Below are 16,150 nucleotides of genomic sequence, written 5' to 3'. Positions count from 1 at the left end.
GCTGAGGCTTATGGACATCCAGGAGCTGTTGTAGATCACTAGCATAGGGACAGCACTGATCACTAGAAAGGCCTGTCCTATCTACATAGCTTATCATTCAGCACAAAGTATTCAATGGGAAATGTGCTGCTTGGGATGTTGTAGCTGAAATTTCAAGAAGATACGGTCTTGCCTCCATTGCAGGTCTCTCCTTTTGTGCAAGCCCAATGTGGAGAGACTGGCTGCAGCTGGAAAACTGCGGTCATCTGTGACTGACATACCACTAAAAGCATAACAAACACCCAACTTACTGGGCTTCCTTTCATCTAACTGTTTGTAGGGACATTGTTCTGTAACATGGAAATTCTTCACAGGCTGAAGGTTTGACTGCAGCTGCTGTTGATACAGCCGTTACACCAGTGATGAAGATGAAGCTGCAGACAAATCTCCCAATATTTGATGGTGTCTTCCCAAAAAGTTTGTGGTTGTGTGTAATATGTAAACCCAGCAAGGAAGTTGTGCTACAAGAAAACAGTTGGATACTTCTGTATTCAAGGTGAAGCTGCCACACAGCGCTCTACCTTCTAAAACTTTCCAGCAAATGCTTCTGCAGATTTTGTTGTACATTAGACAGTTTTAATAAAGACCTTTTATTTGTTTCTTTTTTTCCTTTTTTTTTTTTTCTCCAAAGATGACTTACTTTGATCACCCAATCTGTTTCCTTTTTTCTTCAGTGATGGCGAGGGAAAGAAAAGAACATCAACCGTCTGCAGCAGCGAATCTCTAAATGCTGTGGGGGCCACGCTCACACCTCGCCGCATATCCTGGCGGCAGAGAATATTCTTGCGGGTAGCTTCACCTATGAACAAATCTCCTTCGAAAATGCAGCGTCCAGGTTTGTGTGGACTTTTAAATGAACAAACAGTTGATACTGAATAGCTTGTACTGCAATATGTGAAGATATGAAAGGAGAAAGGGGGTCAGTTTGATGCATTGCTTTTGGTAGAGTAGGAAGAAGTTGCACGCAGTTGAATTTTAATCTTTGTTGCTTTGAACAGAGGATTCTGTAATCAGAAATGAAACAGATTGCAGCCTGCCCTGTCTGCCCTGGCAGTAAGGAACTAAGAACTGCCTCTTGCTGACAAAGATATCCTCTTTAACGGCTAGCAAATTCTTGCTCTAGCCTGCTTATATAATAGCAGCATTGGCAGAAAGAGGTAATTTTTCTGCTTTGACCTTGTACTGCACATAGCACCTGTTGAGTGTGCTAATAATTCTTGTAGTTTTAGGTCATTTAATGTATAAACCTGAAATTTGTGATGTAGTCCTGTTGGCAGAAGTTACAGTTGTGGATTAATGACAGACTCTTTATATTTATTGACCATACAGTATAGTAAGCCTATAATGCAGCTTAGCAGATAGAGTAAATTGCTTCTATTACAGTGCCTGTGGTAAATCACAGCAGTAAAAAAAAGTTCAACAGTAAAGGAGACTTTATGGATAAAGGTCTCTTTGTAACTTTAAAAGTAACTAGCAGGGGAAGGTGTTGAAATACTGCGTAACCTTAACACTTCATTTGAAAAAAGAAAAAGAAAAATCTACTGTTGAAATGCCTTTTTTCTGTCTTTGGGATCAGTGTCTTACTGGTAAAAATGAAAGCCAACTATTTTCATTCTGCCCTGACATAAATTTTCATGGTATGTCAAACAATCTGATTTTCCTGTAATAGCCTTCTGATTCTTTGCAGATGGTCATGATGGAAGTGAATTGTTACCATTATCTCCTCTTGCTCCACCCTTGGAGGAGGACCCTCTTATTTTAGCATTGCAAAATGAGGATGGTACAGATAAAATTGGGGAGAAGAAAAACTCAGAAGAGCTACAAAGTCTGTGGAGAAAAGCCATCCATCAACAAATTCTGTTGCTTCGAATGGAGAAAGAAAACCAGAAGCTGGAAGGTTAGCTATTTAGAAAATGCCTTTAAAATTGCTACAGATTCTGCTATCTCACACTGAAAAATTGTACCGGAATTGTGTGCCTCAAATATTGCTGTGTTTCTTTATCTTCTGGGTTAACAGTACTAGCATGAAATGTGTTTGCCCAGTCCTGTGTCAATTTAATGCCAACTCACTAAGTCTTCAGTTAAAGTTAAAGAAAATTATCCCTTTTTTCTCCCTCCCCCCCCAACATGCTTTCTAGTGCATGATAGACAAAAATTGCTACGGTCTGTGTTCTAGCTGACTTAAGTACAGGAATTCTAATGTGAAGTGGCATCAGGAGAATGGATGCTAAACCTTGCCATCTATATCTCACTTCAGTCCTTTGTAGTTTTCTGATCAGGCTTTCTGTCTCTCATTAACCATATCATGATGGTAACATAAACATTTGAACCCAAATAAGATTTTTGAGCAACTGAGTGAGGTATGTCAGAAAGTTCTTTTTTCAGACGAGCACTGTACACTGAAAATTAAGCCTACTTACAGTAGGATCTGAAGTTGGCCATACTGATGTGTCAATGGTCAGTGCTCCTGGCTAAAATATTTTATTATGACTGGTCAAGACTTGCACAAATAAACAGTGGGATGTAGTATCTATCCTAGAGTATAAAAGTTCTTGAGTGTAATAGACTGAATAGTTTTCAATGAGAGTTAAAATTTTAAAATGTCCTCGCTGCAATTGCTGCCCTCATCTTCTCCTGTATGATGCTTAATCTCATTATATGGTAGTTGGATTCTTCAAACAAAACATCATGGTCTTATAAAGGTCAGTTAATTCTTTTTTATTCTCTAGTGTTCCTTACTGAGAAGACAAGGAAGGGAAAGAAAAACAGCAGGGCAGAAATCTTTCCATGTCCCTACAAGCATACATACTTGTATATATTTCTTACATGTGTAGCGTATTATTCTGTGTGCTTTCTCTATGGCTTTTCTCTCTGTTGGCACACACTTCTCTGGAAGCTCCTAGATTCGCAAGGATCATGTAGAGAGGTGTCTGTTTCAACTTAAGCCAAAATCTTTGTTTGTTATTTTGTCAAATGGGCATTTTAACGCTGTGGGGTGGGAAAGCTGGATGTCTGCTGTAGTGACTGCTCTCACGTTATTCCCTGTGGTAGTATGAGCTACAGAGGGACAAACTGCTTTTCCATATCATCCCTGCATGGCTGGAGGTACTAAAAACAATTAAGTCATTGCAGTTCTGCCTGCCTGATTGCTCATAGTAAAAACAATTAACCAACAATTAAATGTACATCTTGGGGATGAAAAACATAGTAACAAAACACAGCCATTTTTCTACTTGCCACCAGATTTCTAGCTGTGAATTTATTCACTGTATATGATTGGTTTAAGACTGGAATTGCTGTGGAATGGTTTTCAGTGGTTTTCTGTTAAATTTTTGTTGTTTTTATTTACAACATGTTAATAGAACCTTTTTTCCCTGTTCCTTTTGCTGTCGAGGAGACTTGAATACTATTAGCTCTTTGCTTTGCAGAAGGTAAGTTCTGTGAACTGCACAAACTCGTTTATTGTTGTTTTCTTCTCTGAGCAGCTAAAAGTTTCTTTTCCTAGTCGATCACCTAGAAATGTAAGTGCTGCAAGAAGCAGCAGGCCACCTAGCAAGGTCTAGGAAGTGCATTAACAAGGTTGGTTGTAAGTAACCAAGGTTGACACAGTGGGTAATGTGGACAACTACATTCCACAGGCAACCTTGTCAGTTTTCTGTAGGGTTAAAACCGCAGAGCCAAAGTACAGTGAATGATAGCTAGTGCACTTAATTCTGGAATTCCTTGTTGCCCAGAGATATGTTACTTCTGTCTTGAACCTGCCACAGACTTCCATACTGCTTGTAAGAATGAGACTTCTCAAATGGAATAATAGAGCAATAAGGTAGCATATAAAATAATTGGACTACAAGCTGTTTTGGTGAGACTGCATTCCTGTTTTTACAGAAGAGTATTGCACCTTGCAGAATAGTTGCCTCCTGAAGGTCCTCTATAATCTTCAGTAGATGGGGTCTCACTTGTGTAACATACGGCTTTTGAAAACATTTTATCACCTACCACTTCTTAATGGGCTAGGCAATGAGTTTACAGATTCATCAATATTGGCTGTATCCAAAGGTGATTAGGTGAAGGAACTGACTGTGTTGCTTTGCAGGTTGTATAATGATGTGAGAGTTTGCTTTAACCTAGAAATGATGGTTGGGGACAGTGGTTCATCTGTAGGGGAAGGAGTCTTCTGCAAGGAGTGAGTACTGCACACAAATCAAGGCAAATTTGGGGGGATAAATTAAATTGCAGGTTTCAGAGACTATATTTTGAAATGCACAGTTCAGTCCAATTATAAATAAACATAACTGTAAATTAAGAGAGATTCAGAAATGGACTTCAGTTCTTGATACCGTTGGTGTGTAGAAATGGTGTGTTTTATTGCATGCATGTCATGTATAATAAAATAACTACAGTTAATTTCTTAGTAATGGAAATGGAAGCTACTCCTCCATGAAATTTCAGAGTAATCTCATGATTTTATGTCAGAAATAGTCCTCTGGAGAAAATATCTTGCCACAGGTAGTCATGCAGCAAATCTGTTAAGTGTACAGTAATATATGTTCTGTGCTGAGGCACAGATGTTCCTTTTTGAATATGGTTCACATTGGATACCTCATTTTAGTTACTTCTAATTGGCCTGATGGTGCCAGATAGCAGTGCCAGCAGCTCTTACAACTCTCTTAAGGGACATGTTAAAATTGGGCCCAGTGTGACAGACTTCACTTTAGAACATTTGCCTAGCTTCTTTGCTTAAATCTCTAATATAAACATTAATACATTTGAGATTTTCTATACTAAAACCATTCTGATGTTAAGTATAAATGAGAACAATCATCAATGGTGTTTTTGCAGTTAAAAAGCGGCAGCAGATGTGGTGAAGTTCAATGTGTTGAGTGGGTTTTTGTTCTTGCCCTAAGCCTTAAAAATGTTTTGATGTACTTCATGAATTACTAATGTTCATGGCCCAGTAATAGAAGTCAAATTGCTACCTGCAGCATCTTAGGACAGAGGACTGGGCCCATCTCAACTATTAACTGATGAATTTTAGATTTATTTTTTTTTATATCTCTAGTCAGATTGTCAGATACGTTTATCTAACTCAAATGCTTTTTGCATATTTGATATTTTGTGTAGTTTCCTGATGTTATAGTTTTCTTGTGTTCTCTTCCTTTATGTTTTGTGCTGTAGCAAGCAGAGATGAGCTCCAATCAAGAAAAGTCAAATTGGACTATGATGAAGTTGGTACATGCCAGAAAGACGTCATAAATGTTTGGGATAAGAAGTTACTTAACTGCAGAGCCAAAATTCGATGTGACATGGAAGATATTCATGGCACTTTGAAAGAAGGTATTTACATAGGGTGACTTTTAACTATGAAGTTTCTTTTTTGTTGTTTTTCCCGTTGCCTTCTTATACCAAAGGAAATCCACCACTAGTACCATCTTTCCAGTAGCAGAAAATCATTAAAAAATTGCTTTCTTTTTGCACATACCTTCACCTCCTACTGCCAAACTGAAAATACCTGCTGTTGTGTCTGTAACTTGCAGTGTCAACAGTGTAGAAACATGTATAGTCATATTCCTAAAAGTAGCATCTTATCCTATTCTGCATGTAATTGTGCATTTCTTCCTGCTGGAGGCTAATGGCTCAGAGGTGGCAAACCAAGTGATGTCTGTATCTTGGTTGCCTAATGTAATTAATTACTACGAAATCGTAGTTAATGTTTAGTTAGTGGGACTGAGCTGAGTGAATACATAGTGGACAGCTTCTGAAGCTGTCTGTTGTAAGGGATGCTCCAGCCTGGTCAAGCCAAGACTTCACAAAGAAAATTCTTGCATGTTACAGCACTAAAAATATACCCCTGCTCAGGCCTCTTGTATTGTGACTGAACTGCAGGCGTACCAAAAAGTCGTCGGGGAGAAATTTGGCAATTTTTGGCTGTGCAACATCGAGTTAGACACAGATTGCCAAACAAGCAGCAGCCTCCTGATGTCTCCTACAAAGAACTTCTGAAACAACTGACGGCACAGCAGCATGCCATCCTTGTGGATCTAGGTATGTCCATTTGTAGCTGGGAGATTTTTCTGAGGTGTTCCCTGTATGTGAGTGGAAACACACCAGACTTAATGGAACTTGTTGCTGGAGATGGATGCTGCTGTAGAAACACCGTTTTCTGTATTGTGAGGACACATTTTACCTATGCCACTTTGTGTCATAGGAGAAGAATATGAAATAAGATCAATGGTTACAATCTGAAGTTGGTGGTAAAATATGGATTGATCTAAAATCAACCTGCATATGAAAGCAAAGGGAAAAGCCTATGGGAAGAGAGACGGGCTGTTTATCTGATGGATCTGTTTCTTTTTAGAGGAACTGAATATCAACTATTCCTCTCTTTACATCAGGACGAACATTCCCTACACATCCTTACTTTTCTACCCAGCTGGGAGCAGGACAGCTATCGCTCTTTAATCTCCTGAAAGCGTACTCTTTGCTGGACAAGGAAGTGGGTTATTGTCAAGGTATAAGCTTTGTAGCTGGAGTGCTGCTTCTACACATGAGTGAGGAGCAGGCCTTTGAAATGCTGAAGTTCCTCATGTATGACCTTGGCTTCCGTAAACAATACAGGCCAGACATGATGTCACTACAGGTAAGTCAGTCCCTCTGTTAGAGCAAACCAGAGTTTTGAATGAGTTATGAGCAATTAGAGGTTGCTGAAGATCTCCAGGGGCTTATAAAATTTCTTACGCTGTTTTGGAGATTGTAAGGCACAAAAAATGTAACTGTTAAACCCTTTTCTGACTCTGAATTTGCAAACAAAGAAGTTTAGAAGTTGCAGACTTTTCCTGTCACACATCCCCATGATCTCCTGTTTGCAAACTCTGCTTTCTCTGCTGTTTTGCTCTTCTTTTTCTCTTCCTCACTGCTCTCTCTTCCTTATTTGAAAAAACATATCTGCTTGCATCAGTACATACAGAGTTTAAAAATAAAAATTTGCTTTTCTTCTCTTCATACTTAGATTTTTCTCCTTGCGACTCAAAATCAAACCAATAGTGACACCCAGTGGCCTGTCCACATACTCTGCAGGCCTCTCTTATAAGATCTCTCATCTTTTGCCCCTCTTTTCTCACATTCTTGTCTTCTCCCACTGCCAACCCCAGCACAGAGGAAAAACGGGTGAACTATTAATCATTTAGTTTAGTTATGAAATTAGGCTTGTTATTCAATATTAGTCTTTAATAGCTATCTACAGATACTTAAGGCTGCTTAAGGTGACGAGAACTCTTTCAGCATAACCTTTTTTTTTTCTTTCCCCTTTCTTCCCCATGTGAGAAATTTTAATTGACAATTTTAATTGTCAGGAAAAAGTAGTTAAATAGATTCTTATTTCATAATGACCCCATCCAATAATTGGTTTACTGCCTCTGATATTCTTCTGATTTCCCATATAAATGTGTTTTGTATCAACGCTATTCAAACTCTGCTTAATTAGCATCTTTGATAATTAAAGCAAGGACTCAAATGCAATCACAAATTTAGCTATCTGGCTTGAATGAGAAGTGATCTGTCTGCGGACACTGCTGACTGACAGGTAGTTTCAAGTGCAGTCAGTCTGTGGTAGGGAAAAATCATGGCCACTAAAAGTAGAAAAGCAACCAGATGATTTTCTTATTGAGCAATAGATTCATATTAAGGATAAGGCACTGTTGACAGCAAAATTGTGCCTGACAGATAATCGATATATTCCTGCTTCTCACTTTCTGCTTTTTATGAACAACTTACTGTGGAATATAAAATCGATAGAAAATCAAAATTGCAAGGAAATAATTTGCTATAGAATGGTATTTTTTAGCAATGAATGGCAACTTTTAACCATTGTGCTTTGCAGCCTTTGAGAGATTGTATAGCAGCACTTCTAGTATCAGTCTTAAATTTCCCAAGACTGCTGGTGTGCAGGAAGTGTGCTGGGAAATATGTATGTGGTACATCTCTATTGACCCATCATATCCAATGTAGTGTGTACAGAAGCTGTGAAAGTGATGACTGTAGCATAAGAGCCTTAAATGCAGCAAAAATATGGCCAAGATTCAAAGGATGAAAGCTGAAATACGTAAATTTAGCCAGAAATGGTTTAAACTCTGTAGCTAAGAGTTTTGAAATGTCAGTGATTTTATATTACTTGGAAAATGTGCCTTAACTTTCTTTGCTACGAGACTGGAAGCTCTGCTTTGTTGATCAAGTTAGATCAACATGTGCTCTTCTTGCCAGAAACTTGTGAATCTGAACTGAAATGAGACTTCATTAATTAATAATCAAGTTCAAACTGTTCGTTGTTATTGAGTACTGTGGTGGTTTTAATTCATTAGGGCTGGGTTGTTTATTTGGGGGCAGATATCACCTGAGGCTCTAGGCAGCAATTAAGCTTCATTTTACAGTGCCATCTGTACTGAAGTTAATTTCTCTTGAGTGAAGCGTGAATTGATTGGAAAACTGACTAAAGCTGAAATTTTCTTTCCCCGCTTCCCTTCCTCCTTTTCCCTATGCATTATAGATTCAGATGTATCAGCTGTCAAGGCTTCTTCATGATTATCACAGAGACCTCTATAATCATCTTGAAGAAAATGAAATCAGCCCCAGTCTTTATGCTGCACCATGGTTTCTTACACTATTTGCATCCCAGTTTCCATTAGGATTTGTAGCCAGAGTATTTGGTAAGAAAGATTATTCTATGCAATAATAAATAAAACAACATGAGCTGTAATGTTTTTGAACTCAAAGGGAATGGTTTTCTACATAATAATGATGTTTGGGATTACTGTTGTGGGTGACAAGTAGCAATGCTCTTCATGCTGAGATGTCAGCTCCTTTTCAAAGAGGAATACCAAATGTATTCTTTGAAACATCAGACTTGAACAATTAATTTTGTCTGCTGTTATTAGCCAAGATTTGACTTGTGAAGTGAGAATGGCCAAAAATTTGTTGTAAATGTATTTTATGCATCAAGTGTTCAGTCTGGTCTAAAAAAAAGTTTATCTTGTTGAACTTGGAAACTGAAATTTAGCACAGTGTGCGTGGGAGAGAATGTGGTTTTAAAGAAAATATTTGTGAAAAACTGATTTAAAGTGCATTCTAGTAAAAAATCAAGTAAATTTAGACCTAAGGGTTGTTATAAGTATTCGTGTATGTTGAAATGTGTCTTAGTGTGCATTCTGTTCCATGATACTCTTCAGATGTCTAGTATAGAAGCTTAATTACTGACTGTGCCTTGTGCTGTTTACAATACCAGCAAAACAAGTACTCGTTTTTGTATTCTTTTATCATCAATAAAAACTGCCAGCTTAATCATATCACTAGTAATGCAACATTTTATTTTATTTATTATTTTTATTATGTAATACTTGCTATATTCAAGTATATGTCTGTTGTTCCTTGGTGCATATTATATGCTTCCTCTTTAAATAGACCTTTTTTCCATATAATTTTTTTCATAAAAAGATCTTTTGTATTTTCTTAAGAAATACACATCTTTTGTCTCATGTTTTATTACTGAAAGGTGTGTTTTTTCCACTTTTTTAGTTTGGTGAAGGTTTTCTTGTTTGTTTACTTGGTTTTGACCTAATAATTTCTCCATTCCAGAGGTGTTTTTACAGCAAACATTTTTTGACTACTTTTTGAGTGAACAAACAGTTGCTGTGTCTGTTTTTCACTGACATTCATGTGACCAATGCGTGTCTTTGCTAGTAGGATTATTGAATTCCTGGATACTCAAGACTTTGGTATTGTGTGTTTGTGTTTTTGTGTTTTCTTTTTGATTTTATCAAAAGGCAAACGTGCTTTTTTTTTTTTTGATCTTTGATTTTTTTTTATTTTTTTATTTTTTCAACTTCAGTGGGCTTCTAATTTGGAAAACTTATTTTTTAGGGGTGTGGAGAGCCAGTGTTTATTCCACTGTAAATGAGCTGAGCAAGACATGTTTCATTTTAAAACCGAAAATTCAGTGTGCTGTTTTCTTCCTAACGCTTCAGTTTCCTGCATTTTCACTGTCTTACGAACAATTGTCAAATACCAATAACCAGTGCTTAATGTCTACCAGTCACAAATTATATGCTTATAGAATGTACTTATGCTGCTTGAACGTGCATCATAGAGAAGGGAGAGGTTAGGGAACTATGTATGAGAAAGATGATTGCCTTGCTGGAGTCCTGGTGCTACCAAGTGATACCAGATTAGGACCAGGGATAACCTTGCTGTGTCAGAAACTGAGGATGTCAAGAAGCATAGCCCTGCTTTTGGTGGTGTGACAGAGCCTAACAGCACAGGAGGCTTATTTGAACTGCTCATGTGCTGGGTTCATCTGTTGTTACAAGCCCACTGCTGCTGCCAAGACCGTGTTTTTGGTTACAGTGATCAAGTTTCTAGTTTCTGTCAGTCAGTTTCTGTCTAGCTGTCTGTCTCTACTGACTTCTGTAGGGCCTGAACTTTCCTCTTACATCCATGTAATTATAATATAATTACCTCAAAGTAAAGATTTGAGGCTTAAATTATAGCCGTTGTGATCACTATGATGGATTTTGAAAAAAACTGTGGTTGATGTCGGAAGCTTCATGATCATTTTTAAGGACGAGCTTCTGTATGTAGAAAACAGTAAAACATCAGTACATAGTGATGCGATCCACTTCCCAATTGTTTTTCAGACATAGGTGTGTTTAAACACAGTTAGTAGTTAGTTAACAGTCCATAGCCTACAGTAGACAGTTATGAAATGTTTATTGCAGACAACTACTACAGAAAAAAAGCATGCAGTACATTCTTTAATGCACTCTTAAATCTGTAAGATGACAGGAGATGCTTTTATATGTTTCAGTCTCATGCTGAAATAAGACAGATTGCACTTCTCCTGAACTGAATAAATTTGCAAACATGCTTAAAAAGAAAAAAAAAAAAAAAACATCTCAGCAAATATATATCCATGCAATTGCTTTAGCTCTCATTTTCAAGGTATTTTAATTATTTTCTTTTTTTAGACATTATTTTTCTTCAAGGAACAGAAGTCATCTTTAAAGTAGCACTGAGCCTACTTAGCAGTCAAGAGACATCTATAATGGGATGTGAGAGTTTTGAGAATATTGTTGATTTTCTTAAGACCACTATTCCAGACATGACTCAGCCTCAAATGGAAAAAATTATTACCCAGGTACAGTTGTTTTTTATTCTCTATTTTTTTTTCATTTAGTTTACTTTTAAAAGATCATGCCTAATGTGTATGTAGAAGTCTTCGAAGTATGTTCCTCTTGGTATGAAATGCAAAGAAATAGTCTTCGAGCAACTGGTGTAGAAAAACAACAGGAAACACAACTGTGCAGGTGATGGAGAACTGGCACAGGTTGCCCAGAGAGTCTGTGGAGTCTCACTGTTAGCAGGTCTTCAAAAGCTGCCTGGATCCGGTTGTCCTGGACAACCTGCTCTGGGTGGCCCTGCTTGAGTGCAGGGGCTTAGACCAGATGACCCCCAGAGGTCCCTTCCAACCTAACCCGTTCTGTGATTGTGTGATGATCTATTTTCAATGGTGTTTGAACTACAGTTTTACCAAGACTTTAGTTGCTACCTCAGCATAAGTATAAAGGATACCTAGAGTGTCTTTGTGTGTGCGTGCGTGCCCCAGCTATTAGGAAAACATGACTTTGCTTATACATTTCACATCATCATCAGAGTGGTAAAAGCAGCCTACCTTCCAAACCTAAACCCAGCTGTCACTCCCTGCTACTGGGTGAGCAGTCCAATAATTTATGATGGGAAGCAGAATTTGCCATGGTAGAAAGAGGCAGCGTTACACTAATGTCTCCTCCTGATTCTTTGATCTCCTGGCTGCACAGGACACTGTAGAGACTTATCTAACACCTTCAACTTAAAGTACCATGGATTAGGAGGTTTGTGAAGCCCTGCTTTTGCAGTCTGTAATCAAGGTGAAGCAAACTTTTACTGTTCTGTTGCACAGGCAGCTTCTGTCCTCCAGGGGATTGCTGTCAGAGTACCTTGGTACAACTTCCACTTCTCAACCTAACTCTATTCTTGTAGGTGTCACACCTGTCAGGTGCTTGGTGATAGAAGTAAAAGCTCCTCAGGAGTGACCCCTGCCTTTCTTGGGTAAGAGAAAGGAGGACTGGAGTATTTCAACTGTGTCATTGCAACTTCATGGCAAAGGGTGAGAATAGAAGATAAAAAATTGTTGTTGATGATGTAAGGAAAGCACCTGTTGAAGTTCCTTGTGAAGTACAGTCAGTGATTGGGATTTTCATCTCTTCACCTCCTCTTCCTCTGCAATGAAGCTGCAAATTGAACATGAATATCAGTCTAGTACCTTAACTGTGAACCCATGTGCAGCCTTCCCCATTCAGGTGGCAAATCAGAGATAAGAGTTCTAGAAAACCATCTGCATATGCAAGAGTTGAGTTAATACTTACACATGCCTATGGCTTCGTTAACACTTGAATATTTCCCGTGCTGTCAGTTAATTCATTTGTAGACATAATGTAAATCTTCAGTTCCTCGTTGCATTGACTGTGATCGCAATGCTAAACCTGTGTCAGGCACTTTTTTGTCTATCTTTACAGTTCAGTAATCCTGTCAGTGATGGAGATGGTAGTTCAATATTTTTGATACTGTTGGAAATTAAATATCTGTCCCACATTCTGTGTGGGTTGCAGAGCATCCATGCTGTGACGAGGATGGTGCAAGTGGCTTTGTGCAGAGCCATATCTGATTGAGTAATGAACAGTTTACATTGCCTGAGCAGAGGTGGGTGTTTTTATACATGGGTCAGCATAGCTCTGAGATGAAGGTCGCCTGCTTGCCTGTTGTCTGGTGCCATGCCTTCCGGATTTGCATTCACATGCCCGCTGCTTACATCCTATTGCACCTACCTGGACGGGCTGCAGGTGGAATTTGTTTGTCTGTCTCAGTGTTGTCGTTCCCAGTACCTTTGTGCTGGCTAATAATGAAAGAAAAATGTAATATTCAGATAAAGAGTTGGCTGGGTTGGTACTTCAGAGAAAAATGGCACTTGCCTAGCTTGAACACCGTATGTACTTTAAAGTTCTATCTCATTTGAATAACCTGAAGAATGATGAACAGAAGGCAGAACCTGTTTTGTTGGGGGATCTGTGTTTGTCTTTTGATAGTGAATAGTTTGTGACTTCTAAAATAAGAAATAGAATTGATGTTGCTGCAAACGTTCTTCTTAGCCTAAACTATTTCTTTCAGAAGCTGAGAGGCTGTGACTGAATATATAAATGATGAAGGGTCATATGGCCCCAACAGTGTGAGATGCTAAGTCCCATAGTCTTTATTCACAATTCTTAGGTGTTTATATCCCAGTAAAAAAGTACAGCACAGAGAAACCATCACTATGAAGAGTATTTTATAAAAGTCTACATGGGCACTTGGAGTAAAGAGACACAATTTTGAGAGAGGTGATCTGGTGATTCCTGGATTATTTTAGCTCATTTTGAGATCCTGCTCCCATCACAGACAGATGGTAGTTTAAAAATTAAAACTACTTCTTCAACTTCTTAATATTTCTATGCAAGAGATGATAAGGCTTGGTTCTGTTATAAAGTTCTTGGATTAAATACAATGTTGCTGATACATCTGATAGCAAGAGGTAGTATTTGGCAGCCATTCAAGTGGTGATATAATTTATTCTAAAGTCTATGATGCATTGTGGGTACAATGAGAACTCTATATGCCAGAACACTCTTGCTTTAAAATATTTATTTTTTTTTTATATGAAAGGAACAGGAAAAAAAGTTAATCACAGATTTGCCTCTTAGCAAACTTTCAAATGGAACAAGTGCGTTCTCTCTCTGTAGTCAAAAATTCTTTTTTCTCTCATGACAGGTGTTTGAGATGGATATTTCAAAACAGCTCCATGCCTATGAAGTAGAGTACCATGTTCTGCAGGATGAACTCCAAGAAAATGTGAATCCCTGTGATGAAGGTGAACCTCTGGAGAAGCTGGAGAGGGCAAACAGCCATCTGAAAAGGCAAAACATGGATTTGCTGGAGAAGCTACAGGTAAGACCGCACTTACCTGTAGGACTTAAGACCGTAAACTTGTGGATAGGTCATTCCTATGAATCAGCCACTAGGGAATTGTTTTTTCTAAACAGTACACAAGTAGTAGGTACATAAGTCTCTTAATTATAAAACCTTATGCAGCTAAGCAGTTCTCGCAAATACAGTGATTTGCTTCTGTTAGGCATATTTTTAACTGCTTTGTCATTCCTTCTACTCTTCCTTCTTGTTTCAGATATATTTTTTTTCCTCAAAACGTTTCTGTGCTTACTTCCCTTGAAAACTGTTGGCTAATTTGTATGTATCTTGCTCAAAAATCAGTTGTCTGTCCCTTCATCACCTTGTTTCCATGCTGAAAATTTCCATGAAATAATCCATAATTCAGTAGCCTTGCTTTCTCCAGACCCTTGTAGGCAGCATTGTTCTATCTGCTGAAGCTCCTAGTCATACTTCTGTTTTGAAAGGTGGTCTTTCCAAGCAGACCTGAAGACAGCTGAGTTTTCATGAGATCTTGCTTGATTCAGTCATGCTTTAAAAAGCTGTCTCTTTCTCCTTCATTCTTCACCCTTTCTCCAATAGCCTGGCCAAGATTTGTTTCAGGTTTCCCTAAATGTTGTTGTCTTGCATTTTCCTGGAAGATGTATTATTCTTCTTGCATCACCAGGCCATTCCTGATATAATTGTTATTTGAAAAAGCATTGTGAAGTTCTTGGAGAATACCTTTGGCTTCAGAAACCTGAAAATAGAAGCAGGAAAAAAAAAAAGAAAAAAGTAAAGATCTAGTTGGCAATCACTAACAATAAGAAGTTTAATGAGAGCAAGTGATGAATTCTGCACCTGGGAAGGTGCGATGCTGACTATACGTACAGACTGGGGAATGAGAGGCTGGAGAGAAGCCCAGCAGAAAGGGATCTGGGGAGGGTTGGTAAACAGCAAGTTGAACATGAGCCGACAGTGTGCCCTGGCAGCCAAAAGGGCCAACTGTCTCCTGGGGTGCATCAAGAACAGCATTGCTAGCTGGGTGAGGGAAGTGAGTGTCCTGCTCTGCTCTGTGCTGGTGCAGCCTCACCTTGAGCACTGTGCCCAGTTTGGGGCACCACAATATGAGAAGGGCATAAAACAATCAGTGTGTTCAAAGGAGGGCTACAAAGCTGGTGAAGGGTCTAGAGGACAAGATGTGTGAGGAGCGGCTGAGGTTTGCTCAGCCCAGAGCAGAGCAGGTTGAGGGGAGGCCTCATGGCGGCCTGCAGCTCCCTCACGAGGGGAGCGGAGGGGCAGGCGCTGAGCTCTGCTCTCTGGGGACAGCGACAGGACCCGAGGGAACGGCATGGAGCTGGGACAGGGGAGAGTCAGGTTGGGTGTTAGGGAAAGGTTATGCACTGAGAAGGTTCAAGAAGCATTTGGACAATGCTTTCAGACTTACGGTCTGATTTTTAGGTGGTCCTGTGTGGAGCCAGGAGTTGGACCAGATGATTCATGTGAATCCCTTCCAACTCAGGATCCCTTCCAATCATTTTCTGTGATTCTATGATTTTAAGTTATTGTTACTTCTCTATTTATGGGCTGAGGGTGCTGTGCTCTGTTCTTTGAGTATTATTGAAAACAGAGATCACTTTTTAATTACCATTAGTAATTAGATTGTTATTACTATTTTTCATCGCTACGTGAGCGTTTATCTCTGTTCTGAAAATGGATATAGACACACCAACGGCATAGGATAATTATGAGTGAATAATGTTAAAAGTCTCCATTCCTCTTTTTCTGTTTTTGTTCTGTTTTTTTTTTTTTTTTTTTTTTTCTTTAAACTACTGTGTTATAATGCATCTTCATCTGTTCCTTAAGCTCTTTGTCTTTTTGTTTGTATGGCTTCTTCATTGCTGTTCTTTGCCTTTATCTAGGAATGATCAGCATTCCCCCCACTTCTTGCAGGGATGCATTCACCACTCATGAGGTCCAAGGTTTCTGATATCTAGTCAGCATTCTTTTCCCAGAGGAAGCTGTAGGTCTTTTGTTGGAGGGTAGGGAACACTGTCTGCTAAGCAACCGAACT

At 38.8% G+C, this 16,150-nt stretch overlaps 1 protein-coding gene across 5 annotated transcripts in view; it reads left to right on the top strand.

The window, feature by feature from the left end:
• The window catches only part of TBC1D4 (TBC1 domain family member 4), a 106,596-nt gene that overhangs the window by 87,752 nt on the left and 2,694 nt on the right, over nucleotides 1–16,150 (top strand). For 4 of the 5 annotated variants that reach the window (XM_068676208.1, XM_068676199.1, XM_068676219.1 and 1 more), the window contains 8 exons: nucleotides 714–874; nucleotides 1,727–1,936; nucleotides 5,215–5,373; nucleotides 5,923–6,081; nucleotides 6,432–6,676; nucleotides 8,579–8,738; nucleotides 11,052–11,221; nucleotides 13,924–14,100. In XM_068676208.1, the coding sequence (XP_068532309.1) occupies nucleotides 714–874; nucleotides 1,727–1,936; nucleotides 5,215–5,373; nucleotides 5,923–6,081; nucleotides 6,432–6,676; nucleotides 8,579–8,738; nucleotides 11,052–11,221; nucleotides 13,924–14,100 (1,441 nt within the window). Of the gene's footprint in view, nucleotides 1–713; nucleotides 875–1,726; nucleotides 1,937–4,132; nucleotides 4,223–5,214; nucleotides 5,374–5,922; nucleotides 6,082–6,431; nucleotides 6,677–8,578; nucleotides 8,739–11,051; nucleotides 11,222–13,923; nucleotides 14,101–16,150 lie in introns of those variants that run through there. The other variant, XM_068676226.1, reaches the window with a different exon arrangement.

This window comes from Anas acuta, chromosome 1 (genome assembly GCF_963932015.1).
Source record: "Anas acuta chromosome 1, bAnaAcu1.1, whole genome shotgun sequence".
Taxonomy (NCBI): Eukaryota; Metazoa; Chordata; class Aves; order Anseriformes; family Anatidae; genus Anas; species Anas acuta.
This window is presented reverse-complemented; position numbering and strand designations above follow the sequence as displayed.